Here is a 25,829-nt window from a genome sequence, read left to right as displayed (position 1 = left end):
GGGCAGGAGGGGCTGGGAGGGGGGAAGGAAGGGAGGAGACGCGGGCGGCGACCGTTCCCCCGCCGGCCCTTTGGGCTGAGAGAGCCGCGCGGCGGCCCGCGGGGCCCGGGCGCCCCCGGTGCTGAGGGGGGGTGAGGGAAGGATCGCGGGCCCAGGCCTCGCCTTCCCGGGGTGCCCTCCCCGGCCGCGGCGCTGCCCCTCTAGGCCTGGGCCCCTCGGATGAGGCGGTGAGGCCGGTTGCCCTTCCCTCTGCCGGTTCCTGGCCCCCTCACACCCCCTTCCGCCTCCTCCGGGGCCTGGCCGGGCCGCGCTCCCCCGCCCCGCTCCCCATGTAGGAGGGGGTGTTCGGCGGCAGGGAGGAGGGCTGAGGCCGGGGTGGATGGTGCCAGGAGCGGGCGCTGAGGAAGTTTGAAGTTTTGGGGGTTTTGGAGGATTTCCCCCCCGCCTCCCCTCTCTCGAGCACAGTGGAGGAGGAATGCCAAATCCGGAGAGACATGGGGGCAAGAAGGATGGGGGCGGCGGGGGGTCCTCGCAGCACACGCCTGGCAGCGGGAGCTCGAACAGCAAGGAGAGGCACCGGCTGGCCTCCAGGCACAAGAGGCATAAGTCCAGGCACTCTAAGGAGTCACCACTGGCAGCCCAGGAGACGGCGGCACCCTTGGGCGCGATGATCAAGCCGCTGGTGGAGTACGATGACATCAGTTCGGATTCGGATACCTTCTCGGATGATGTGGGTACCCTCAAGCTGGACAGGAGGGAGAACGAGGAAAGGAAAGCGGACAGGAGCGAGAGGATACAGAAACACCGGCACCACCAGCACAAACGCATTCGTGAGCTGATGAAGAGCAAACAGGCAGAAAAAGAGAGGAAATTAGAAAAGAGCCTGGAAGCATCCAGCAGGTCCGGGTCCACCAAGGAGAGAATATCGGGATCCTCCAAGAGACTCCTTGAAAGCGAGGAGCGCCCAAAGTCACTGTCCTCAAAGAGTAGCAACAAGGAATCCCGGTCAGCCAAAGCGCACAAGGAGAAGTCCAGGAAGGATCGGGAGCTCAAATCCAGCCACAAAGAGCGCAGTAAAAGCCATCGGAAAAGGGATGCTCCCAAAAGTTACAAAACGCTTGACAGCCCCAAGCGGAAATCCAGAAGCCCTCACCGAAAATGGTCCGACAGCCCTAAATTGGACGACAGCCCCTCAGGAGCTTCCTACATCCAGGAGTATGATCTCAGCCCTCCCCGCTCCCACACCTCCAGTAACTACGATCCCTACAGGAAGAGCCCCGGAGGTTCCTCGCGCCGCCAGTCCATCAGCCCACCCTACAAGGAGCCCGTGGCCTACCAGTCCAACACCCGCTCTCCCAGCCCTTACAGCCGGAGGCAGAGGTCCATCAGCCCCTATAACAGGAGACGTTCCTCCAGCTACGAGAGAGGCAGCGGGTCCTACAGTGGGAGGTCACCCAGCCCCTACGGCCGACGGCGCTCGAGCAGCCCTTTCGCCGCAAAACGCTCCGTGAGCCGAAGCCCCATCGCCAGGTGCGTGTTCTCCTCCTGGCCTTCCATTCCCTAGGGAATGGGGAAGGGTCTGGGGAGGGTCTGGGCATGGGAAGGGAGGGCTAAACCCCCTTCCTCAGTTTGGTGGGGGGGTCACCGTCTGCCTAATTTGGCTGCGGGGTGGTTTGTGGGGAATTGCTTTTGGTTGGGTTGGGGGCAATTCTCTCTAAAGTGGTGTTCCTGCTTTGGAGAGCACCTCCCTGGCTGGCGGGAGGCAGCCTCCATGTTGGCTCTCAGCGGAGAGGCCTTGGGCTGAATGAGCTCCTGGGATTAAATTACACCCACCTCTGGAGGTGGCCCCCGCAGAAGGGCCTGGGCTCCTGGGGAGGGTTGTGCTCTGAAGGCAGACAGAGCCCTTCAGCTCCTGATGCAGCATCTTCTGCTCTTTCCTGACAAGAAGCTCAGCCAGGGAGAGTGTTTTCACCTTTTTCTGGAAGCCTTTATGTGTTTACTACGTGGGGAAAATTGATCACGCTTCAGGAGGGTGGCTTGCTCTGAGTGGATTGTGCTCTTTCTGAACTGACTTGTCTTTTCTCTTCCCTTGAATTAGAGATGACCACGTGTAAACTCCATCTTTCTGGCCTAAACTTTCTTTTCTCAGTCCTAGAGTTTCTTGCTTCCATTCTGAAACGGGGACATTCTGGAAGGGCGAGTAGGAACCAGCTGTACTTTGGATTAACTATAATTTTCTCATTTATTTTTTTTTCCTTTAGTCAGTAACCTTCCTACAGAAGGAAACTATTATTTGAAGGTAGTCCTGTGTGTTTTATTTCAGGTGTTGGTTAATCATCCTGTTATATACCTGAATACATAGTCTAATGTTGATTTTTTTTTTTTTTTTTCCTTCAGTTTATGTTAAGTGAGTTTCCAGTTGTCACCATGGGTGCTGTGGAGCTTTGGTTGGAGCTCCATGGCGATTAAGATGTGACCTGGAGTGTAATGGCTATAGAAATGCTCTGCTCTGTGGTGGCTGTACTGCATCCTCTGGACCAAACAGGAGCCACCAGTGAAGAGGCAGCCTCTGGAGCACACTTATGCCATCAGCAGTTCCCAAAGAACTCGGGGCTTTTGGAATTCAGCTTTTGTTGCTAGAGCTCTTCTCTTAACTTCAGGAATACTGTCTTCTCTAGTGGGCTCAAAATAGGGCCTTTCTCCTTGCTGTGAGAGGTGCATTGGTTTTAGCATCCTGGTAGCTGTTTTGTAAAAATGTCCTTACTCTGCTGTATTTTTATGTAGGGAAAATTTCCTTCAGGCTGTTTCTCCTCTGCCCTGTTTCCCCTACATACACCCAAGAGGCTTGGAGGGATAGTCCTCAATGTTTTTCTTCTCTCTCCCCTCAATCCTTTTTGCCCTGGTGGCACTGCTCTTACATGTGATTTGCTAATACTTTTGGAGGAGTAAGAATGCAATAGTAGCAAACATTTGTGTGCTTCATGTTATAATTGTCTATTGTGGCACCTGTTAAATGTCCGTGTCCAGCCCTAACCAGGGAGAAACCATGTGGAAACTGGAGTTGTACTCAAAGATGTGATTTCCCCCCACCAGGTTACTCCACTTCCCAGGTGAACCTGAACCTTACTCTTTCAGTAAATGACTGGTTGCTTCTGACTTGAGAAATCAAGCAGTTATCTTTTCCCAATCTCAATTATGGGAGCAACTTTGAAGCAGTCTGTGCTGCTTCCCTGACCTTATGTATCCACCTGAGAAACTTTTTAAGGGCATCTTTGACTCGCTGGACCCCGAACCAGAAGAGATTCCAAAGGTTACTTACTGTTTATGCTCAGCTTGTACTGAATTCTTTGAATCCCTGACTTTGATAACCTGCTACTCTTCTCCCTTTTCTGGGCAGAACTTACTGTCTGATATATTCTTTTAAAGCAGAGCAAAAAATATGGATTACACCTTCAGAAAACATCTGCCTGAAGTGATTCTAGTAAAGGGACAGAGGGAAATTAATGCGTTACCCACGTTAGCCAAATTGTAAGTTATAATTCATTGTTGGTTTTGCTTCCCTGAGCCTTCAGCCTGTGCAGGGGGGGCAGCTGGTGTGAGATTATGGCCAAACCTCTCTTCCAGAAGCCAAAGGTGGGGCTGCCCCTCTGCTGATGGCTCTTCAGGACCTCACCTGGAGGAGTGGACGGGCTGAGCCTCCCTCCCCAGCTGGGGCTGATCTGCTGCAGATGGAGGCAGGTGACTTCACACCAAAGTGACTTCACACCAGAGTGACTGCCTGATCTCTTCTCCTGGCTCCTGTGGAGGGGCAGGAACAATCTGGGAGAGAAAACATCTTTATCTGGCACACTCACTTACGCAGCCAACATCTGACTGTGGCTTAAATTCTTCAGAGGAGGTAACACAGGCTTTTTTCTGGGACACTGAATTATTTCCACTGCCTGACAGTATAGTGGGGGTTTTTTTTGTGTGTGTGTTCTGTGTTTTCTTTAATCTCCACATCCAAAATGTGGTGTTAGGGAGCTGAATCAATGTGCTGTGCCGATTGGAGAAAATGCAGAGTGTTTGCATGTCAAATGACTGTGCAAAACAACTTGCTTTTCGACTTAGGAGGAAACGAGGATGATCTGGTCAGTAGGGAAAAACAGCAGATGTGGGTTTGCCCTTCCTCGTCACAACTGTTGTTGTTGCAGCTAAAACTAGAAGAAGAAATTCCTGGAGGTGGGATGCTCTCTGTGCTAAGTATAGCGGCGCAGCGCGAGTGTGTGCACGTGCTGTCGTGGTGGCCACTCTTACACGGATCCTCACCACAGCAGAAGGTCGTGGGGAGTTCCAGAAATCAGAAAGGCTGGCCCGTTGTTTGAGCTTGTTTCCTGAGCAATTAGAGCACGGGGTTGTGCGGTCAGGCTTCCCAGATACTAGTTTGTGCTTTACTCTTCACACTTCTGTTGTGGCTTGGAGCAGGTGGAATGTTTTAGTGTCTGGAGATGTTCCTAGGAGTTTCCATAGTGGATAACATGGGAGTATGGAGATGTGGGGCTTTGTTGTTCTGCCAACTGCTTCGGGGTCACCTCTGCCAGCAGCTATTAGCTGTGGTGGTTTCCAGCGTGAGGAGCTCTGGAGGGTTCTGGCATTCCCTCCTCCAAAGACCATTCTCATCTTCTGATTATATCAGTGAAATTAATCTAATAATACTTTTTTAATTTGGATTTTTACATGAGCCATCATCTCTGACTTCTTTATGTTAATTCACAGTTGTCGTGGTTAATATCTTGTATTTCTAGTTTCCAGTGCTAGAGAGACAACAAGGTGGTTTTTAACCCCAGAGCATTTTTATCCAGAAAAAGAACTGGGTGTGAGACTGAATTGCCCCCACCCATCCCTGGTGATCTTAGCACAGTGAGTAAGCTGCAAAGTTAAGGGTGAAAGGGGTAAAAGTGCTGACTAAAGGCTGCAGGTAAAGCCTTGAAATGATCATTCTGTAGGATGGAAAGAGTATCTTTAAAAAACAAAATCTTCCTGTGTGGCTTGTGTATTATTGCATCTTTTTGGGGATACCCAGGGGTGATAAAAGGCAGTGGAGCTGTGGAAGACCCCCCTCAGTGAGCACTGTGGCGGTGTTGAGGCCGTTGATGGTCTAATGATGTGAGGTAAGGTTTGCTGCAGTGGTCTGTAACAGGTTGTGTTGATGGAAAAGCAGACACACTTCTGGATGCGGAGCCTGTTTCAGGTCTAACAAAGAAGCCAAGCTGGAGAATGGGCTTAGAGACAACAGCTCTTTGTGTAATAACTATAGGTAATTATCATTAGATGACTGGAGAGAAAAAAAAGCATGAGTGGCACCTGTGGAGTGGAGAAGGCTACTGGGAGGGGAGAAGTGGATTTAGTCCTGGTGGAGCAGAGGGTGGAAGGTGATGGACTTGTCCCTTTCCCTCACCTCTGCGGTACCTTCCACAGCACCCCTCCATCTGCGCGCCCCACCGCTTCCTCCAGCCTTGCCTTTCTCTTCCTTGTGTCCATGCAGGTGTCCTTGGCTTCATTTCTAACGTAGCACTCAAAAATTAAGGAAAAATTGCACTTCTGGAGAAGTTTACTTTGTCAGATCTGCTGTGTGGTCTTGTTGAGAGTGTTGCTCTGCAGCCAGTTGAGTTGGAATAACTGGAGGTGGGAATCATGGGGAAGGACGGGAGATGGGGAGCAGAAAACTGAATATTGCAGCATCTTAACCAAACTATCCTGAAAGAATTGTAGTAGGGAATGCTAAACCCAAAACTACTTGTGGTTGTGGTGAACTACCTCCTCTAGGATTCATTAGGAATGTTCTCCTTAGCCTGGGAATGTCTTGGAGCCACAGCAAAATGGCTTTTTCAGCTTCTGGCACCTTCGTGCTGGGATGCAGCAGGTGAACAGCAATCCAAATGGTAACTGTGTTCATTCATTAAGCAGAAAGCTTGGAAAAGGAGAGGATCCTGAGGCAGCATTCCCGTTACAGAACAGTGTGGCGAAGAGGAAAATAGTTGAGTGGCTTCAAATGATGCTTTTTTTTTTTCCTCCTTCTGGTTGTATATTTATTTAGTAAGTCTAAAGGTAAGGACCACCTCCAGTCGTAGTGTTCTTTGACCACTGTCAGCACGAGGTTTGGGGTTGTATTTGCCTTCGCCTCCCCTTGTGTCACAGCTGTGGGCAGCCTTGGAGATGCTGCTCTGTCTCAGTTCTCCAGTTAATTCTCCAAATGTTTGTTGTCTCATGATAATTGCATCCCGACTATGGTTATAAGCGAGCCAGCATCTCCTGTGTTTAAACCTGCTCACTGTTAGCTGTTCTTTTTAGCTAGTGTAGAACTATGCTTTGAGAGAATCCCCTATTTTCATAACTAGGTATGTTCTGGGTAATAAATCACAGGTTAAAGATAAACTTTGGGGATAGTTTCTATTATTATATTCATAGGAGCTGATCTCAAATAGTCTTATTTTCCTATTGGCTCATGCAGCATCTAAGCCCATCATCATTAAAGTGTGTCCTCTCATCACCTGTGCAATCCCAGCTCCTCCTGAAGTGGAGGAAACCATTCTTAATTTTGACACGGACACTGGAAGTACCAGTTTCCAGTTCCATTTTATTATTTTTTTTTTAATCTTGTTTCCACATCAGTCTCAGCCTGTGGTTACTGCTGCTGTCTGACTGGGTTGGCCTGATGGTGCCTGCCCTGATGGTGTGAGGTGTTTCCTGCCTTCCTCGTTGCTTATTTCACAACACAGATTTTTCAGTGTGGCTTTTTATTTCTGCATATCCACCTCATTTAGAGCCCATTTATTGTAGAAGACGACTGAGACCCTCTGGACAGAAAATACCTCAAACAGAATTAAAATTCCTGGGTCTTTTTTTTTTTTTTTTTCCTGAATCATAATATGCAAATTTATGTTCTGATGATAGTAAATGAACCTGGGGGGAAAAATCAGCTCAAAGTGAGAGTTTCCTGAGGCTGCATTCCCAGGAGGGCAGTCATATCTTATCCATTGTTTCCTTTAAAGTTGGACATAATTACTGGGAAAGATCTGTAACCCCCAGCTCATCCTCTGGACTGAAATCTTCTGTTCAGTGCCTCTATCTGGGATCTTGCCTTTACTTTGGGGCTTCTTTGGTCTTAATCCTTCCTTTCTGTCTCAACAACATGATTGTCCTGGCACTGGAAGGCTGGATGATGACCTCAAACTTGTATTGCTTTAGTCAATAAACTCATTTCGGTAGCTTTACTCTCTCTCCAGACAGGTGTTATGGACTCTCTGAACTTAGTTGACGAATAAGGGGATGGAATTGTTTTCCCAGAGAGCCATTCCTGTCGGTGAGTAGCCCAGAGCTCGCGAGATGCTTCCTTTCGTTCATCTTCTCCTTTTTCTCTCCGCAGGAAATCTGTGAAATCCCGAAGCCGAAGTCCTGGCTATTCAAGACACTCATCATCTCACAGTAAAAAGCAGAGGTCTGGGTCACGCAGTCGCCATTCCAGTATATCCCCCACCAGGCTCCCCCTGAACTCCAGCCTGGGGGCAGAGCTCAGCAGGAAGAAGAAGGAGCGGGCGGCAGCGGCGGCGGCTGCGGCCAAGGTGGATGGGAAGGAGGCGAAGGGCTCCCCCGTTTTCCTCTCCAGAAAGGAGAACAGCTTGGCCGAACTCAAGGAGTCTGGAACGGAATCTAAAAAGGTCATCAAAACTGTTAAATCCGAAAAGTCGTCTTCGGATACAGAATTAGTTAATTTACTGTACGCCAACGCAGAGACTAAAGCCCCTGCAGAGACAACAAAACCCAAGGCAGAGGAGAACTCTGAGAGGAAACACCCTGTTCCGGTCAGAGAGTCAAAACAGACGGGAACAAAAGACTTGAAGCCTGTAGCAGCAGCAGCAGCAGAGGACCTTCTATCTCCGAAAGAGACAGAGGCAGCAGAGAAGGAGGTTCCCCCCCCACTCCCCTCAATCAAATCACCTCCTCCACCTCTGCCCACCACCACGCCGCCGCCTCCCACCCCGCCGCTGCCGCCTCTGCCTCCGTCGCCTGCCGTGCCGCCTTTGCCGCCATCCCAACCGACTCCCCTCCAGGTCCCCACTTCAGCCCCGACGTCTTTGCCATCTTCTTCCCACCCAAGGACGTCTACTTTATCCTCTCAGGTGAACTCTCAGTCCTCTCTCCAAGTCGCTACAAAAACACAAGTGTCTGTGACGGCTGCTATCCCGCACCTGAAAACTTCAACGTTGCCTCCGCTTCCGCTCCCCCCTATTTTAGTTGGGGAAGATGACTTGGATAGGTAAGGTCACACCACAGCGTCCTGTCGGCGTTTAAAAGCAAAACATTGGAATAAACAGATTTTTGGGGGGGGTTAGTTTGACATTTGCTAGCTTATCCTGTGGGGTACACTGAAAATTCTGCCTCTGGGGTAAATACATTATTGTCCTGGTGATTCCAGGCCTCGGCAGCTTTATGTGAGGGTTTATGGTCCTGTGCAGGTAGTTCCATCTCATCCCGGTGAAAAAGAGAGGTTTGGCTGCTGTTTTAGTGCTGGTTAGTAAAGGTTTCATATCTCTCTTTGTTGATATTTATTACAGTAATGAAACATGGATCTGGAATTAATGCACCCGTTGGCGTTGCAGCCAGTTGCACAGGCTTATTTTGAAATTGCTTTTTTGTTTAATTCCTCCAAAACCTTGTACTTAAGTACCAGGAAAGAGCTTAACAATTCCAGTGCAAGGACAGAAACCAGAGCTATTTTTGTTCCGAATTCATTGAATGTGCCCTCGTGTAAAAAATGGCATTGGTTTAACTTAGGTATTGTCTTAACTATTGAATAATTAATACAGTCCTTCTTGCTGAAGCGGTAGGTGTTGTTTGTTGCAAAAGAGTTTAAAAATGGAGGAGTGAAACTGCACCTACTTCAGCTTTCTGTTCCCTTTAGTTTTTAATCAAAACGTGCAGACTTGGTTCTGTCCTGTAACTGTGGCTCTGGGCTGGTGATGCTCTTCTGAAAATTTAGGTTTTTTAGGGTTTTTTTTAGTTGGGAGGGAAAGAGGGGAATGGAACAGAATATCCAAGATGAAGAAGAAGAAAAACCAGCTTTTTATTTTATTTTCCTTTTGTAGCTGTTAGTTGTGGTGCTGTTAATGTAAGGTCATCACAGATATATAGATTTTTTTTTTTTACTTGATCTGCAAACCCTGTAGTTCCCAAGCAACTGCTGTATCTTCCCAGCCATCGCTAAAGCTGCACTAGGTATCCCCTTGGTTAGTAAAGCGAGGTTTTTAATGAATAGTGTGTTACATGATAGTTATGACTTGATATAATTACCCCGGGGTTGAAGAGAACACAGTATGTTACATATTGTGATTAATTTCATTGATTTTCATGGTTTGTCCCGCTATCGATGTAAATCAGGGTAATGCTGTCGCTGTGAGCGACATAAAAGTTAGACTTGTGCGTGTTCGTGTTGCCCTTCCTGAGCTGGGTAATGCTGTTCAGTGAATATCTAGTTAGTTTAAACAAGTCTGTGATGAGCTTTTAACAGATTGCAGATTTTCCCCAACTCAAATCCCAGTCTCAGCTATATCCTGCTGCTGCCTTCCCTCATTTCCAAACACAGAAGTTGTGCTGTGAATAATGTATTTTATTTTTCAGCCACTCGCACCTAGAGCTCTTCTTTCTTCTCACCCAGGTGTGGCTTTGCTTTGTAAAAGTGTCTTTTATCTCTGCTGTCACTGTGAATTTAGGAGGGTGATAAAAGAGCTGGTGGCTTAGTTTCGTAACTGGATTTACAGTGACTTTTTCCCAATAAAAGGATGGGAAATCCCACTTTGTTTTGCTGAGTCTGGTGGCACAGTGTGCAGGAGCTCACTTCTCAGCAACAGCCTTCGTATTTATGGACAGGACTTTTCTTAGACTTCTATTTTCATGTGCTGAGGCTGGGAGAATTCGGGTAGAGACTCTTCAACCTTTCTTGATGCTTTCTGAGCTCTCAAGGCTTATCTGTCAAGGTGGCACCACGGGTCCCTTCACCTCACAGGAGATAGAGCAGGAGGAGGGGAAGAACTCTTTAGGAAGAAGTGGTACCAACTTTGTCCATGTTTGATGTTGCCCTCAGGAGTTATGTAGCTTCCATAGGATCCTGGGGACGTCTGGTTGCCTGTTCACAGCACTGAGAGTTAAAAAAGCAGACCTGACCGATCGCATTCCTGCTATTTTAGGAGAGGGGAAGAAGGGAGGGAGCTTTGAGCAGTCTTTGTTGGGCAGTTGGTGTTTACACTTGGTCATTTTTCAGCTTGGGTGGCTCCAGAGGGTCTGTTTGTCTTTCTCACTTGAAGGGAAACGCCTGGTGAAATGCCCAACACAAAGTCAAATAAAAAACCTGTGCTTTTTCAACCTGGAGGAACTGGGTGACATTAGATCAGTGCTTCCAGTAGCCTTAAATAAAGCCAAACCTGGTTGATCTGCTCTGTTGGAAGGAAGTATCTTCCCTCCTGTGGGCAGTTCCAGGCCCTGACTGTCCAGATCCTGCTCTGAAGAACCTCTTCAGAGGTTCAGTGTGGATCCTGCCTTGATGAAGTGACCTGACTGGGTGTCACTCTGCACCCACAGAGTCTGCAGTTGATGGGGGCTGAGCTTCAGCCCGTACAGCTCTCCCAGTTCTGGTGTTCCCAGGGTGGGTACCACTGGTGGTGGTGCCCATCAGAGAATGTTCTCCTTGAAGCTCTGGGCTGGTGTGAGGTGGGATTAGTTCTGCAGCTGCCTGGTGACTTCCTAGCAGTGGGAGAAGATGCTCCCCCATCTCTTACAGAAGGTCTCAGAGTCAGAATAGTGTCCTCTTTGTCTTTTTTTTTCTTAACTACATTTCACAAGAGATTTTCGTGCAGATTAGGCAGTGCCTAATCAAAAAAAAAAATTGGGAAAATGACCTACTTCCATCACTTCATTTCTGTGGAGTTCTCTGTGCTGAAGCCTTAGACCTGGTGATGCTGACAAACAGCAAACCTCCTGCTGGCTGCCCTAAAAACCAACCTTGGAAGGTCGTTTGCATCTCTTCATCTTTTCCTGGTGAAGCAGAGATTTGCGTGGAGAAGAATTCCTGACTATCCAGACCTAGGAATTCTCCCTGCTGATACATGAGAAAGAAATTAGGCTCTGCTTAGGAGACTCTTGCCAGTCTAAACCAAGCTGGTGCCATTGGCAATTTGATTATTTTAAAAGAAAGAAGTAGCTTTTGGTTTCTCAGCAATTTTCATAAGTTAGAGCTACATATCAGTCCTTGCTAAGAAGTGAAAAGTTACTTCTGTACAGAGATTTCATTCTGGGTTAGTATTTATAGTGGTCCTTAACAAGTCATGCATTTAATTTCATGATGATAAATGGACTAAATAGAGGAAGTGAGGGTCGGAAAGTGGGTGCTGGCTGATAACCTGCCCTGTCTTACAGGAAACTCACAATTAGTACTTATCTGTGCAAATTGAGCAAGTCCTAGTTGCAGAGAGCGGTGTGTTTTATTTGAAGACAGTGTGTTCAAACCTAACACTTTTCTCTCCTGATGTATTATCACTGTAAAACTTAATGCTGTTTTGTTTTATACTTGGCTACGCTAATTTTGGGACTTAAACTTGGGCTCCTAACTTTATATTCTCAAATAGAGCTGTTGGCCTGCAGTAGGCTTTTTTGTTTGTTTGTTTGTGAATTGGCTGTTAAGTCTGACTTCTGTATTGTATTAACTTTTCGGAGTTTAGTCCAAAAGAGATTCTTCCTCCAAAACCTGTGAAGAAAGACCGAGAGCAGAGACCACGACACTTACTCACGGACCTCCCGCTCCCTCCAGAGCTCCCTGGGGGGGACCCATCTCCTCCTGACTCCCCGGAACCAAAGGCAGCCACACCACCTCAGCAACCCTTCAAAAAGAGACCAAAGTAAGGCTGACTTTCTTGGTGGTTTTTTTGGCTTTTTCTGAGTTGTTGGGTTTTGTTTCTTCACACAGCTGCTGTGGGTTTCCAAAGCTCGGTGTGCGCTGCAGCGCTGCTGGAAGAGCTGACTCTGTGCCCTGTGCAGAAACAGTGCTCTTAAAAGCACAGTCATTTTTGGAATTGAAGCTTGGCAGCTGCTTTGCCAGCTCTCAGCGGCCTCCCAACCGTTTATTGGATGGGGAGAACACTTAACGTGCACTTACTTAGACATCTTTAGCCAGATTTTCTTCACTTTTATATATTCTATTGTCCCCAGACTCATTTGAGTGCTGGCTTTATTGAGGAAAGTGAAATGTGGAGGAAAAAAGTTCATATTTCTGGGATTTTTTTTTTCCTTATGGTATATTAACTGTCTCCTGTGGGCTGTTTTGTATTTGGGCCACCCACAGCTGAAGGCCACTTGCCCCATCTAGTTGAGAATTGCTGGAGTTCTGTCTCCAGCCACATCTGCCCCCAGAGCTCATATCATCATTTTGCTTGAGCCTGTGGTCCCAGGAAACCTCCTGAGGAGTGTCCCTAGAGAAAGCCTGTGCTGCTTCTAGGAATTGGTTATTCCCAGTAGGAGACAAATACCTTTTCTTCATGCACAACTGAAGTATCAGTCGTGTTGTGTGGTCCATACAGCTTCCCCTGATAACAACATTTATGCAAGGAAGCAGATTCCCTTGGCATTTTATACACAAGGTGCTCGCTGCACTTTCTTTTAAATAAAAAAATATATCAAAAGTCCAGTGTTTCTGCAAAAGATTCCAAACATGGATTTTTATCCTATTGTGGCATAACTCTTTGGTATTTTTGAGATACTGATTTGGTTCCCCTTCAGGATTCTCTGAGTTAAAAGTCTGTAAGGAGATCTTTGTAGAAATCTGGTTATCTAAGTGTGTGCTCTGGGCAGAATGTGGTAAAAAGGTTCTGCCGCCTCAAAATCTGTAGAATTGAGGTGGTATAATATCCATTTTTCCTTGTTTTCCTTACTCTTCGAACTCCTTATTTCCTCAGGAGGAAGAGCGTGTTGCTTGTTAGGCTCATTAGCTGAATGCAGCTGATAAATGCATAACTGAAGTGGGAAGATGGGATAGTGAGAGTGTTTGGGTGGTTTTGTGTCTGAATGAAATAAAGGGATAATATTCCTGGATAGCAGTGCTCATATCTGGAGTAGTTGGGATTATAAAGCATAATTCATTAAACTCTGCCGAACGGTTGTAGGAGCATAAAGACAGGGTGCCTGCCCTTTGCTTTTTGGTTTTAGGGTACAGCTTAAGAGTTGCCTGGGTGTTTGTGGGGGGCACTGTGGGGTCTGACAGTTCTCTTCCCTCTCCCAGAATCTGTTGCCCTCGGTACGGGGAAAGGAGACAGACGGAGAGCGACTGGGGGAAGCGCTGCGTAGACAAGTTTGACATCATTGGGATTATCGGAGAAGGGACGTACGGGCAGGTGTACAAAGCCAAGGACAAGGACACAGGTAGGTGCCCAGTGCCCTCCCATTGACTCCACTTCTTCCCGGCCTCGGTGCCGTGGGTGTGCGTAAAAACCCGTTCCAGCCTTAGCAGTGAGGCCAGTTAATGACAAATACCTGTAGAACTAGAAATGGCTCCAGCCCTGGAATAAATGCGTCGATCGGGTGTTTTCAAAAGGGGCAAAAGGAGGGAAGCTGTGAAATCCTGGGAAGTGTGAGTTAGTGCCCAGCTGCCCTCTCTGCTCCTGAAGTAGTGTGTCCTGTGTGTATGGTGTGACACAGGGTGAGATGGCCATGGCAGGTATAGCTGGGGCAGCCATAGATGCCAACTCAGGCCCTGCTTTTTAAACGTGCTTTTGTCCAACCTTATTGTAGTGAAGATTGTGAAAGGAGCTGCAGGGGGCTCCAGGGTAAATTTATGTTCACCTCTTTGACTTCCCTCTGAAGCAGATTGGGAGGAGCACTGGGGTCATCTGTCTTGGGTTAGCATCATAGACTGGTTTGGGTAGGAAGGGACCTTAAAGTCCCCCCAGTGCCACCCCCTGCCCTGGGCAGGGTCACCTCCCACCAGACCAGGTTGCTCCAACCTGCCCTTGAACCCCTCCAGGGATGAGGCAGCCACAGCTTCTCTGGGCAACCTGGGCCAGGCTCTCACCACCCTCACACCAAAGAATTTCTTCCCCAGATCTCATCTCAATCTCCCCCCTTTCAGTGTAAAACCATTCCCCCTCATCCTATTGCTACAAGTGTTCTTGGTGTGATAACTCTGACAGAGCAATGCCACAAAAATTAGGGTGATATGCTCTTTCTCAGTGGATGTTGACTACTTTCAGTGTCCCCCTGGAAGCCCACCCAGCTGTTAGCAGTGGTGGTGATGGGGAGGTTGACACTGGCTTGTTCTGGCAGGTGAACTGGTGGCTCTCAAGAAGGTGCGACTGGACAACGAGAAGGAGGGGTTCCCCATCACCGCCATCCGCGAGATCAAAATTCTTCGGCAGCTGATTCACCGCAGTGTTGTTAACATGAAGGAAATTGTCACAGACAAACAAGATGCACTGGATTTCAAGAAGGACAAAGGTAGAGCTTGCTGCAGGGTGTGGGCTCAAATTAGCCAAGGAGGTGATGCAACTCCGGTTGTTTATTCCTAGTGTAAAGCTAAAAATCTAAATTTTGGTGTAGATTTTCTTTTCTGCGTTTTTCCTTGATACCTGGTTCCAGCAAGTTTGGCATCTGGGTTTGGCCTCGCCTCAAAGGAGAGGTTCCAGTGACAATGAGCTGTCGCACTGCAGAGCAGAGGTAGAGACAGCCTTAAAGGGATGCATTGCATTCCTGGGGAGTCACAAAAGAGCAGTCTTAAAAAATCAACCAAAAAACCCTTTACTGGGTCACTTTTGACACTGATTAGTGGCCACAGACTCACTGGTGGGAAGACTTTGTCCTCTGCCACTGTGGAGGGTGTTACAGCATCCCAAAAGATCTTGTTTGAGGGCTTCTCTTCCATGAGAGACAAAGCAAACACCAGTTTAAGCCATGCATAGCAGTAGTCTCTTAAACTAGCTTGAAAGAAGAAGCAAAATGGATGATCAGCATTTCAAAGGAATTTATTTTGGGGGCATATTTTAATTTCGGATGTTCGGCTTGATGTATTAGAGCACCTACTTAGTTTTTTGGTTCTGACTTCTTTTAGGATTCCCCCTGAGCCTTAGATATCACAAGGCTGCGTTAAAGAAAACACCAACAGAACACTCAACACTGCACAAAAAATGTTTCAACTATTGAATCTGCTTTGATTCTTTCTTTTCCTTGGTCTATCCTCTTTGTCTTAAATCACTTCTCTCTTTTTTTTTTAACACCAGGTGCCTTTTACCTTGTGTTTGAGTACATGGACCATGACCTAATGGGGCTGCTAGAATCCGGCTTGGTACATTTCTCAGAGGACCATATCAAGTCTTTCATGAAACAGTTAATGGAGGGTCTGGATTATTGTCACAAAAAGAATTTCCTTCATCGAGATATTAAGTGCTCCAACATCTTATTGAACAACAGGTAACTGATGGCCCTCTCCTGGACATGTTGTTGGGAGCAATCGCCCCACCTGAGGCCTTTTGCTTGTGGTTTTGTACCTCCTTTACAGTCAACTTTCTTTTGCCTTGACTTGAAGTAAACGGGTCTCTGTGTACACTTGGTCTCCATGGTATTTTGGCAAAAATACTGTTTATTGGAAGTGCTTGTGTGCAGGGAAACTGTTGAGAATTAAGGTGGGAAGTAGTGGTTCTCCATGAATGCGCTCTCTTCTCTGGACGGCAATGTTTGGGAGAGAGAGGGGGTTCATCACAGAACAATTATTCATTTGCTGGGAATCCTCAAGTCTTTATCTGGATACCCATAAGAGAAATTTGGGACTGTGAGAATAACACTATGTGTAATTGCACCCCTGTGTCTGAATATCTTTTTAAAAGTTTCTCTGGGACGTAGGTCTATTGGGAAGGGGTTGTGATAGATGAGACTGTACTACTGGGGTTTTGGGGTGTGTTTTCCTGTGTTTGTTTGAAGCATTAAATAGGATTTGAAAAATTAAAACCAGCATACCCAAAAGTAATTACTGCAAATGTTGCTTTATTAGGCCTTTCTATTACATGGGATTTTCTTACCTTTAACTGCTTGCAGCTTGTGAGCTTGGCTGTGTTTTGTCTTTCAGTGGGCAAATCAAACTTGCAGATTTTGGACTCGCCCGACTCTACAGCTCGGAGGAGAGGTGAGGCACCAGGGGGTGGAGGAAGGGGAGATGGTTTGTGTGGGTGGGATGAGCTCCTTTCTTCTTAACATCCACCCAGTCCCTTCGCTTGGAAATCCTGGCATTGCCTGAGAAATTATTCCCAGTGTAAGTGGTATAACACAGCTCAGCTGTTGGAAAACTACACTCCTGGCTGGTATTAATAGTCTTTCATTAGACAAACCAGCTGATAAGGAACCAAACCATCCTCTCTGCTTGCCATGGGCCACACTTTGCTGTGAGATCACTCAGTCAAGGCAGCCTGTTGCAGGCCAGATTTTTCTCTCTTGGGTGCCTACAACCTACTGCCTTGAGTAATAAATACAGTTTGTAAGGGTTTTGTGGCTCTTGTTGTTAATTTATTTGTGTCTTACCTTCCAGCCGTCCGTACACAAATAAAGTCATTACATTATGGTATCGACCTCCAGAATTGCTGCTAGGTGAGGAGCGCTACACGCCGGCCATCGACGTCTGGAGCTGTGGGTAAGGGTCTGCTTTGTGTCCCTTCTGCTGATTTCTGAAACTCTTATCTCTTTTCCAGCTACTGATAGTGTAGGAATAATTCCAAAATCCTGTGTTGTGAGAAAATGGGCTTGTATCACTGAACTAAAGCTGTAGCATTTAGTGAAAATTCCCAGAATGAGACTTTTCTTGGGTTTGACATGTGAGGGGAAAAAAAAAAATAGGTCTCTCTTCTCACTATTTATCAAAGGTTGGTTGGAGACTTTTCTTGGGTTTGACATGTGAGGGGAAAAAAAAAAAGGTCTCCTCACTATTTATCAAAGGTTGGTTAGTTTGGTTTTTAATGATGTGCCACTGAGATCAGAAGGGGTGATGAGCTCACTCTGCTGGTCATGGCTTCAGTGGATGGTTTTAAAGACCCAACAGAGAGGTTTTCTGTAACCTCTTCACACTGCTCTGTTTGTCACCTTATTTTTTCAGCTAAATCTAGGAGACATTTTAAAGCAGAGATTTCAGGCTTCTGATAGTGTAGGGAGCCTTGTGAACAGGAGGAGTCTGGGCAGTTCAGCCACAAAGATGAAACGTTTTTCCAAGTGATTCAGAAGCAGGGACTGGAGGATTGAGCATTAAGAAGTGGGGCTGGATTTCCCAAATCCTGTCCCTTCCCATTGTGATTCTCGCAGGTAAGAGGTTCAGCAGAGCTGAGTAGACAAACAGCGAAGGTTTGTTAAAATCAGGCCCTGCTAATTATGTCTGGAAACTCTGGCTGCAAGGTCCAGTTACTGCCCTGTGCCATGAGTGGGGTTCAGTGGCCAGTATCAGCCCACAGCTCCATCTGGCACTGACTGTCCTTCCTGTCAGAAGGTTTAAGGGTAGATGTTAAGGCCTGAATTGAGTCAGAGTTGTCCCCTCCCTCCTTTTCTTTCCCTTCCAGCTGTACAAATGTTGTGTGTGCACAAATGAGCCTTCCAGCTGTACAAATGTTGTGTGTGCACACAAACGAGTGTGCAAGGCTCCATCCTGTGCTTGGTGACGACAGGCAGTGAGGTGCTGGCAGCTGAGGGGAATTTGGAGCAGCAGAGATCCCTCAGGGAGGCTGAAAAGCTAAATGGGCTGAATGTGGAGGGAAATGAGATGCCTGGCTGTGTTTTCTTGTCGTGCTATTGACACATCCTCCTTTCCCCACAAAGAGTTAAAGCCCGTGACATGTTGCCCAGCCTCCCAGTGCCTGCATTTCCCAGCTGCACGGGATGGGTGACTCTGTACACGTAGGTTAGTTTGTCAGTTCTCAACTACAAGCCCTGATGCAAATAACTCTCCTCAGGCAAACCTGCTTCCGAACAGAAACGCTGCACTGTTCAAACCGTCATCCCAAGGGTTTGCTGCCATGACCTCTTGCTTTTCCTCTTTCCAGCTGTATCCTCGGGGAACTGTTTACAAAGAAGCCTATTTTTCAAGCCAATCTGGAACTGGCTCAGCTTGAATTAATCAGGTAAAGCATTGCACATGCATGCCTATGAGAAGAGGTGCTGCAGAAACTGCTCCCGCACACAGTCGCTGTGTTAGAACCCCCTTTCTCTAATCTGCCTGCAAAATAAGATGAGCAAATGATTGTGACTACAGATATGAATAGTCAGGCATCTCCGTGTCTGTGGCTGCCAATGTATGCACCCTCAGTAAACTTTAAAGTTAGTTAAGTGCAAAAAATCATGCACCTAAATTACACCTCACACTGAAAATTTGTTGTGTTGGATGCTTTATAAACTCAAAGTGAATATTTTTCCTCTTCCTCAGATCTCCTTTTTAACCTGAGGGCTCTCTAGTCTTCACTGAAGTGAAGACCCAATAATTAGGCCCAGAGTTAATTATCGGTGCACTAAGTTGCTTAGAAAGGAAACGTTTTCACTGGGGTTGGTGGCTCATCTCCTCCTCCTGGCTGTGTTTCCCCTCCTGATCCTCCTCTGCTTTTCTGGCCCGCAGCCGGCTCTGTGGGAGCCCCTGCCCAGCGGTGTGGCCGGACGTCATCAAGTTGCCCTATTTCAACACTATGAAGCCCAAGAAGCAATACCGAAGGCGTCTGCGTGAGGAGTTCTCCTTGTGAGTTTTAGAAGAGAGGATAAGTGGCTGCGTGGGGTTTATGGCCCTCTGTTGCCTTCTGTCTGCTTGCCTTTGGCTCTAGTCTACCCGTCAGCGTAAAGCAGCCCTTCCTCTTCTTGCCTCTGCCCCTCCTGTCCTCTCCAGGAGGGCTTCTCCCATCTGGAAGTGGCTGGAATGAGGCCACTGTCCCCTTTCTAAAGACCTGATCTGCTACAGGTGCCTTCCAGACACTTCTCCCTGGGCTCTGCGCCTGGAAAGCACCCCTGGCTGTGGGGTTCTCATGGTGCTGAGGCTGTCTGATGGCAGAGACGTGCTTTTTAACAGTGTGAGACTCTTGTGAGACGTGTAGCAGAGTTGCTTTTCATAAATATCAAAAATTAGCCTGAAAATATCACACATCTGATCTCCTGTTGATGTCTTTTGAGCTGCAGCATCACGTAGTAATAAATTTTGACCGCGGGGATTTCTTAAACCTGGGGTGTCTGGCTGAAAATAGGCTTCTCCCCCTGTTGCCAACAACCCCTTAACTGGGCTGTGTCCCTGGCTCTCTGTGCAGCATCCCCTCCTCTGCCCTGGACCTGCTGGACCACATGCTGACCCTGGACCCCGGCAAGCGCTGCACAGCGGAGCAGGCCCTGCAGAGTGACTTCCTCAAGGATGTGGACCTCAGCAAAATGGCACCTCCAGAGTAAGTTCCAGCTGGCATCCTTGCTGATGAGCTTGGGGAAGGAGCTGCAGGCTTGGCTTTCAGTTTTCTTCACTCAGAATTATTATTTCTGGGTTGTGGTTTGTTTGGTTTGGGTTTTTTTTTCTCAGTTCTGCCCGTGCATTTTGTCGTGTGGCTGAGCAAACAGCTCTTCCTGTGCTGTTGGTTTTCTCCTGGCTTTATAAAGCTCAGTTTAATGCTTGTAAGGTGCTGTAAAGTCTGCTGGAAGATAGGCAAGGGTAGCCTGTAGCAGGTCCCTGTCCTCTGTGCCACAGAGGACTGGCCAGGCCTCGTTAATGCTCCTTATTAATTGATTAGCAGAGTGGTTGGTGAGCAGTGCTGTGCTGTCTGCAGCTCTTTTCTCCTGCTCCAGCCAAGCAGATTATAAAACTCTGCTGTAGCCTCTTTGTGTGTAAGTGTGGTGGCAGCTTTTGAGATTCCTATTTCCTTCAGAGTTAAAGGCAGGTGCTTTCTTACAGCCACTGGACTCTCAAGCCTGGTGGATTTGTGTTCATTGGGGCTTGAGTGCATTATAGGTAACCCCAGTCCATCAGGGGTGAAATCCCAGTGCAAATTAAATGATCCACGTGCAGTTCTGCTGCCTCTCCTGGTTCTAGGACATGCCCCTTCTTGAATTAACAGTATGGTTGCACCCAGAGGAATATCAGTGGTTCTGTTATGGCACCATTAACTTTCTGTGCTCTTTGAGGATTCAATGGGTTTTCTCACCACGTGTTTTAACTGCGGAGTGTTGTTCTCTTCCAGCCTTCCCCACTGGCAGGATTGCCACGAGCTGTGGAGCAAGAAACGCCGGCGGCAGCGGCAGAGCGGGATCGCAGTGGAGGAGCCACCCTTATCAAAAGTTTCTCGGAAAGAAACTACCTCTGTTACAAGCACAGACACTGTCAAAAACAACAGCAGTCCTGTGCCCCCACAGCCGGCCCAGCTCAAACCAGAGAGTGGGGCTGGAGACACAGTAGGTCAGTGCTCGGTCTGGTCTGTAAAAGGTTCCTCCTGATGCGTGACCTCCCTGGTCTGGGTGTGGGGGGTTACGTCCATTTTCAGGCCAATCTGATTCTTTCACCTTTATTTCTACAGAAATTCCACAATCTTCCTACCCTGATTCTTTTTTTCCTTTATTTTTTTCTCTCTACTGTGAAAACTATTGGTTTGGCTGGTCTTCAGAAGTCACTCACTCATGAGCTGACAATTAATTTGTTGTATGAGTTGTATGATTGGTTCTGAAACATCCTTTCACAGAAAATGACAAAAGGAGCTGCTGAGTCACTTCAGCCAGTGAAGTAACAGATAAAAGGTTTGGAAGGTGCAGCCATTAAAGGGTGTGTGAATGAGCTGAAGTTTGATCTTGTTGATCAAATTGTCTAAAGATTAGGCATAGGATGTAACACACTCATGGACAGAAGTGTTCATTATTGCACTTTGTTGCAGAAAAGATCACTTGGTCATAAAGATTTGCAGGACCAGGACTCGTGTGCTGTTCCCAAAGCTGTGCCCAACCTTCTGGTCTCTAGAAAATAGTTGGTATTTTGATTCCTGGGCATGTAGAGATGTACAAAACTGCCCAGACCATGCTGACTGTTCTCTAGAAACCTCATAAAAACTCAAATATGGGCTTAAAGCTTCCTTTGTGTCAAACCCTGTACTGACGAGTAACAAGGAAGACAGTTCTTGCTCCAGGGAATGCAGGATCCATGTGTTCCATGAAACATGGCAGATGGACCAAAGGTGGTGTGGTTGGATTAACAAACAGCTGAGGAGAGTGTCACGTTCTCAGTTGCCAAACAGTGAGAGGAGCCTAATTTTAAGCTTCTAAAACCAAACCTTTGCACCCTTCTTCCCAAAAAGTTCTGAGTTAGGAAGTCGGTGTCGGTGTGAAGGGGCACCCTTGTCACTTGTCACTCAGAGGCTGCTCTCCAGCGCGGTGCAGAGGGAGGTGATGCTGCTCAAGGGCTGTGGTTCAGACCAACCTGGATACTTGCAGGTCAGGGCAGAGTCCTCTCTGATCCCAGGCAGGCTTTTGGCAAGGAATTACCTTCTGCTCGACCTAATTCCTTCTGCTGTGTCAGTGGAACACACCCTCCCTCTGTCCCCAGCAGCAGCTTAGCTCCATCCCAGGAAACCTGCCAGGTTTTTCCAGCACAGGAGGGACCACCTTTATCCCCTGCTGCTCCCAGTCCCACTGGGGTGGGCTAAGGGTTTCCAGTCTTCATCAAGCATCCCCAGACTGGCATAACTGGTGGTCTCCTTCCTCACCAGTCTGATGCTTGGGAATGCCCTGGCTTGGTTAAACTGGGGAATGGGGAGGTTTGGCTCAAATGGGCTGATTTTGAGGAGGGGTTGTGTTGGTAGGTCTGAGGGGGCAGTGAAGGTGGTTCCCTCTGTGGCTGCTGGAGTTCCTGGGTGAGTGCAGTGTGTGTGTGGGACCACGGGGTGCTGCTGCAGCACTGCTCAGAGCTGGTCACAGCCTGGGAAGGGGCAAGTGGATGGTGGAAATCTGAGCAAACTATCCCCAGATCCTCCTCCTGGAGCCTCGGTGCGTTCCCCTGTCCCGGAGACAGAGAGGAGGAGGTGTTTGTTGGTATGTGCAGTGTCAGGATTACAACCTGCTATCGTGTAGCCTTTCCTGACCTTCCTGGGATGCTGCTTGTGTTTCCTACAGGCCTGGGAGACATCACCCAGCAGCTGAACCAGAGCGAATTAGCGGTTTTACTGAACTTGCTGCAGAGCCAGACCGACCTGAGCGTCCCCCAGATGGCCCAGCTGTTGAACGTCCACTCCAACCCGGAGATGCAGCAGCAGCTGGAGGCCCTCAACCAGTCCATCAACGCTCTGACAGAAGCCACCACTCAACAGCAGGAGTCTCAGGCGGCGGCGGCGGCGGCCGAGGAACCCGTGGAAGAGCCACCGGTGGAGGCCCAGCTCCCGGAGGAACCGGCGGCGACTCCAGAAGCAGCCAGTGCTCAGGGAGATGTGCAGAACGTGCTGGCAGTTCTGCTGACTCAGCTGATGAAGAGCCAGGAGCCGGTGATAACCCTGGAGGAGAGCAACGGGGAGAAGAGCAGTGAGCAGCAGGGGCCCAGGAAAACCCCCACCGCGCATCCAGAAGAAAGCGCAGGTAAATAGTCGTCACTTGTGCCATCTCGGATGCCCATGTGCACTTGTTTGAAAAAATTAAAAGTATTCCCTATGAGTGCCTCTAGTGTAACTGTGGCCAGGAGGAACTGCGACGTCTGACGTGGTGACAGGGGGGTGTGGGTGGGAGGAGGAGGAGGAAAGGGCCTGGAATGTGTTCGGGTCTCGGGTCTCAAGACTGAGAAAGACACTGCCCCCTGCTCCCTGTGGTAAGTGCTGGACTGCTCAGGAGGCTCTAACACCTGCAAAAAAAAAGCCAAACCACAAAAACACCACTCTGCTTCACATCTCCAAAGCGTATAAAATCCATTAGCGCTCCCCAGGTCAGTGAAGATTAAAGGGTTTGGGGTTCTTTTCCACTCAAAAATGAAAAGGAACCTTGGAGGGGCAGTTCTTCCTTCCTATAGTACCCCCAGTAATCAGCTTACACCTTCAAACAGTCTTTTTGCCCAGGACACCGGATCTCTGCAGTTTTCCCCACCTTATTGTTTGTCCCAACTCTCTTTTTCACCATTCCCTCCAGCCCTCTCAAAAAAAAACCCAAACAACTCCAAAAACCAAGATATGCAGAGTTGATTTCTAAAGAACAGGAGAGCTGAAATGCTGGAGAGTGCTGGAGGGGAGGGATGGTGGCACACGTGTGTGTGAGGAGCTCGTGTGCCCGGCTTGGCTCTGCCCAATTTATACCCAAAGTTGACTTTTCTGAGTGTCCTGAAATTCAGCAACTTCTGCAGTCGAGCCAAAGGGCTGGTTCTGGTAGAGCGAGTAAAGAGGCGCGTTGTGTTTAAAAGAGCTGATTGTATCAGTGAACTCTTGGATTTTCCCCTTGTCGGAGGTGAGTGTAAATGTGTCTCCATGTCTTTTTTTTTTTTTTTTTTATTTTCGTTGTCGTTTTTGTTTTGTTTCTGTTGATCTTTTTTCGAATTATTAGCCACAGCCTGTGACGACCTCACCAAATTGTAGAAGCGCCTCCTGAGTATGTCTCAGACTCTCCGGGGAGCCTCTTTTGGCCCGATACACAACTCCTCTGCAATGTAGCTGAACGTGCTGTGTTCTCGTGCCTTCAACACACCCGCCCACCACAAGCCAGTTGTGATCGTGCTTTTTTTTTTTTTCTTTTTTTTTTCTCCTTTATTTTTCTTTTTTTTTTTTGCCCTAGTACTGGAAGATAACTAGGTTATTGTAGAGCAGATTCAATTAAAATACCATTTGTTCTCTTGTTTATAATTATATATATATTTTAAATGATATGCTGTCCCCCAAATCAGCTTGGTTTTAAAAATTTACCTGAAGATTGTTTTCTCGGATTTCAATACAATCTAGTTTTAAAGCGGGACTGACTGATACGGGTGGAGGGGGGTGGTCCTGGAAGACTACTGGTTCTCACAATAAAGTTTGACCTTTTTAATAACCAGTTTTGCAAATGATTTGAGGATCTGCTTGAAACCAGGCGTTCGTGGCCTCTTACGTCATCCCCAGTAATAACTTTTAATTGCCCTCCTTTTGGGGCCGGGCGAGAGGGAGGCAGTTGTGTTGCTCAGGATGGGTTTGGTGAGAGGAGCAGGTCGGGTCCCCCCGTGTCCCTTTCTTGTCCCCGTGGTGGGTGTCACTTCTCACCCTCTCCCACCTCCCACCCGGGCTTTGTCCTTCCTCCTGCCCCAAAAGCAGTGACACGAAGGGGTGAGGGGGTGGGGAGGGGCTGTGAAGGGTGATTTCTTTATTATTTTTTTTAGTCCTTGCCTAGAGGGGTCCTTTGGAAATAAATCTTTGTCACTTCAGGTGTGATTTGGGGGGTGGCAGAATCGTTTTCCTGGAGCTGCAGGGAAGTCTGTACGTTGGATGCAGATATTTGTGGGTTGAGATTTGTTCTGATTTATTTCCTTTTTACAGCCCGAAGAGGGGACACGAGAGGGTGAACCCGCTCCCCTCGGTCTGTTGTGGAGGCAGGCAGGGTCTGGGGTTGGGTTTGGGGTTTGTGTTATTCCCCAGGTGATTCCATCAATGGGCACTCACCTGGTCCCAGTGCAGTGGGGTGTGGGAGACCCCACTTTTGGGGAACACGTGCCATCGTGTGACCCCACATCTCCCTCTCGGGGAGGATTCTCCCTCCCTCCTTGGATCCAGGAGCAGGAATTCCCCCCATGGGTTAGGGAAAACCTGTTGCTGACCGGTTGGGGGCTGGGGGGTGATTATGGGGAGAACGTTAATGAACGTGTGTGTTTTGGGCTTGGAACAAACTCCTTTTAAAATCCCTTTTAAAACTCCTTTTAAAACTCTCCGCCTCTTTTTCCAGCCCATCCTAGAGACCGGCCTCTCTCGGCAGGCTGTTTGGGGTGATTTTTAGATAGAAATGTATTGATGTTCTGTTCACCTGATGTTCTTAAGCTGGTGTTTAAAAGAAGTAACCCTTCCACAGCGTGTCCTCCTCGCATTCTCCCACCAGAGAAGAGACCCCCCGAGCCCCCCGGGCCTCCTCCTCCGCCGCCGCTGCCTCTGCCCGAAGGGGATCTCTCCAGCGCAGCCCCGGAGTTGAACCCGGCCGTCACGGCTGCCCTGCTCCAGCTCTTTTCCCAACAAGAAGGGGAATCTCTGGGCCACGCCACGCACGACCACCACCAACCCTCCAGAGCCAGGGACTACGGCAGGTCCCACTCCTCCAGGACTTACAGCGCCGAAGGCTCGGAGGGGGGATTTGGTGCCGAAGAGCTGAATTCGGGCCAGACGCTACTAGAAGAACCCTCTGCCCAACCTCTGGGGAAAAGCAGGACCTTCTTGGGCTCCGTGAGCCACCTCGGGGAGAGCAGCAATTACCAGGGCACGGGATCTCTCCAGTTTCCAGGGGACCAGGACCTGCGTTTCGCCAGAGTCCCCGTCGCCATCCACTCGGTGGGGCAAGCTTTTCCCAAAGCCGAGGGGAGCAGCAGCAGCACCACCTCCACCTCCACCACCACCACCACCAACAACAACAACTCTCTGGTCCATCCCGAGGCCAAAATCCCAAATTACGGCGAGCTGGGAGCGGGGATGGCCGGTTCCAGCGGGGCAGGAACGGGTCACAGTTGGGGTGCCCCATCCCAGGCCACCTCTTCCTACGGGAAGACGTACCGTGGGCCTGGCCGAGTGCCTCCGCGGGGGGGACGGGGCAGGGGGGTTCCCTATTGAGAGACGGTGCCTTTCGTGCCGCTCCCCCCCCCCCCCCCC

The 25,829-nt window shown here is 48.5% G+C and overlaps 1 protein-coding gene across 3 annotated transcripts; it reads left to right on the top strand.

Moving 5' to 3' along the window:
- Window positions 1-25,803, top strand: CDK12 (cyclin-dependent kinase 12). 3 transcript variants are annotated; one of them, XM_014957943.1, is made up of 14 exons: window positions 1-1,530; window positions 7,406-8,296; window positions 11,751-11,927; window positions 13,304-13,443; window positions 14,344-14,514; window positions 15,294-15,483; window positions 16,136-16,192; window positions 16,592-16,693; window positions 18,087-18,164; window positions 18,653-18,769; window positions 19,326-19,457; window positions 20,241-20,455; window positions 22,156-22,611; window positions 25,072-25,803. In XM_014957943.1, exons 1-14 carry the CDS (start codon window positions 476-478, stop codon window positions 25,788-25,790), a joined length of 4,500 nt encoding a protein of 1,499 aa, XP_014813429.1. In that variant the 5' UTR covers window positions 1-475; the 3' UTR covers window positions 25,791-25,803. The 3 variants fall into 3 exon arrangements, with proteins under 3 accessions (XP_014813429.1, XP_014813428.1, XP_014813430.1); XM_014957942.1 differs by having other exon boundaries at window positions 25,045-25,803; XM_014957944.1 differs by lacking the exon at window positions 25,072-25,803 and adding an exon at window positions 23,560-24,042.
- The last annotated feature ends 26 nt before the right edge of the window (window positions 25,804-25,829 follow it).

Source organism: Calidris pugnax, unplaced genomic scaffold (assembly GCF_001431845.1).
Source record: "Calidris pugnax isolate Ruff unplaced genomic scaffold, ASM143184v1 scaffold337, whole genome shotgun sequence".
In the NCBI taxonomy this organism is placed as follows: Eukaryota; Metazoa; Chordata; class Aves; order Charadriiformes; family Scolopacidae; genus Calidris; species Calidris pugnax.
Note: the sequence above shows the minus strand (reverse complement) of the source record. Positions and strands in the feature narration are given on the sequence as shown.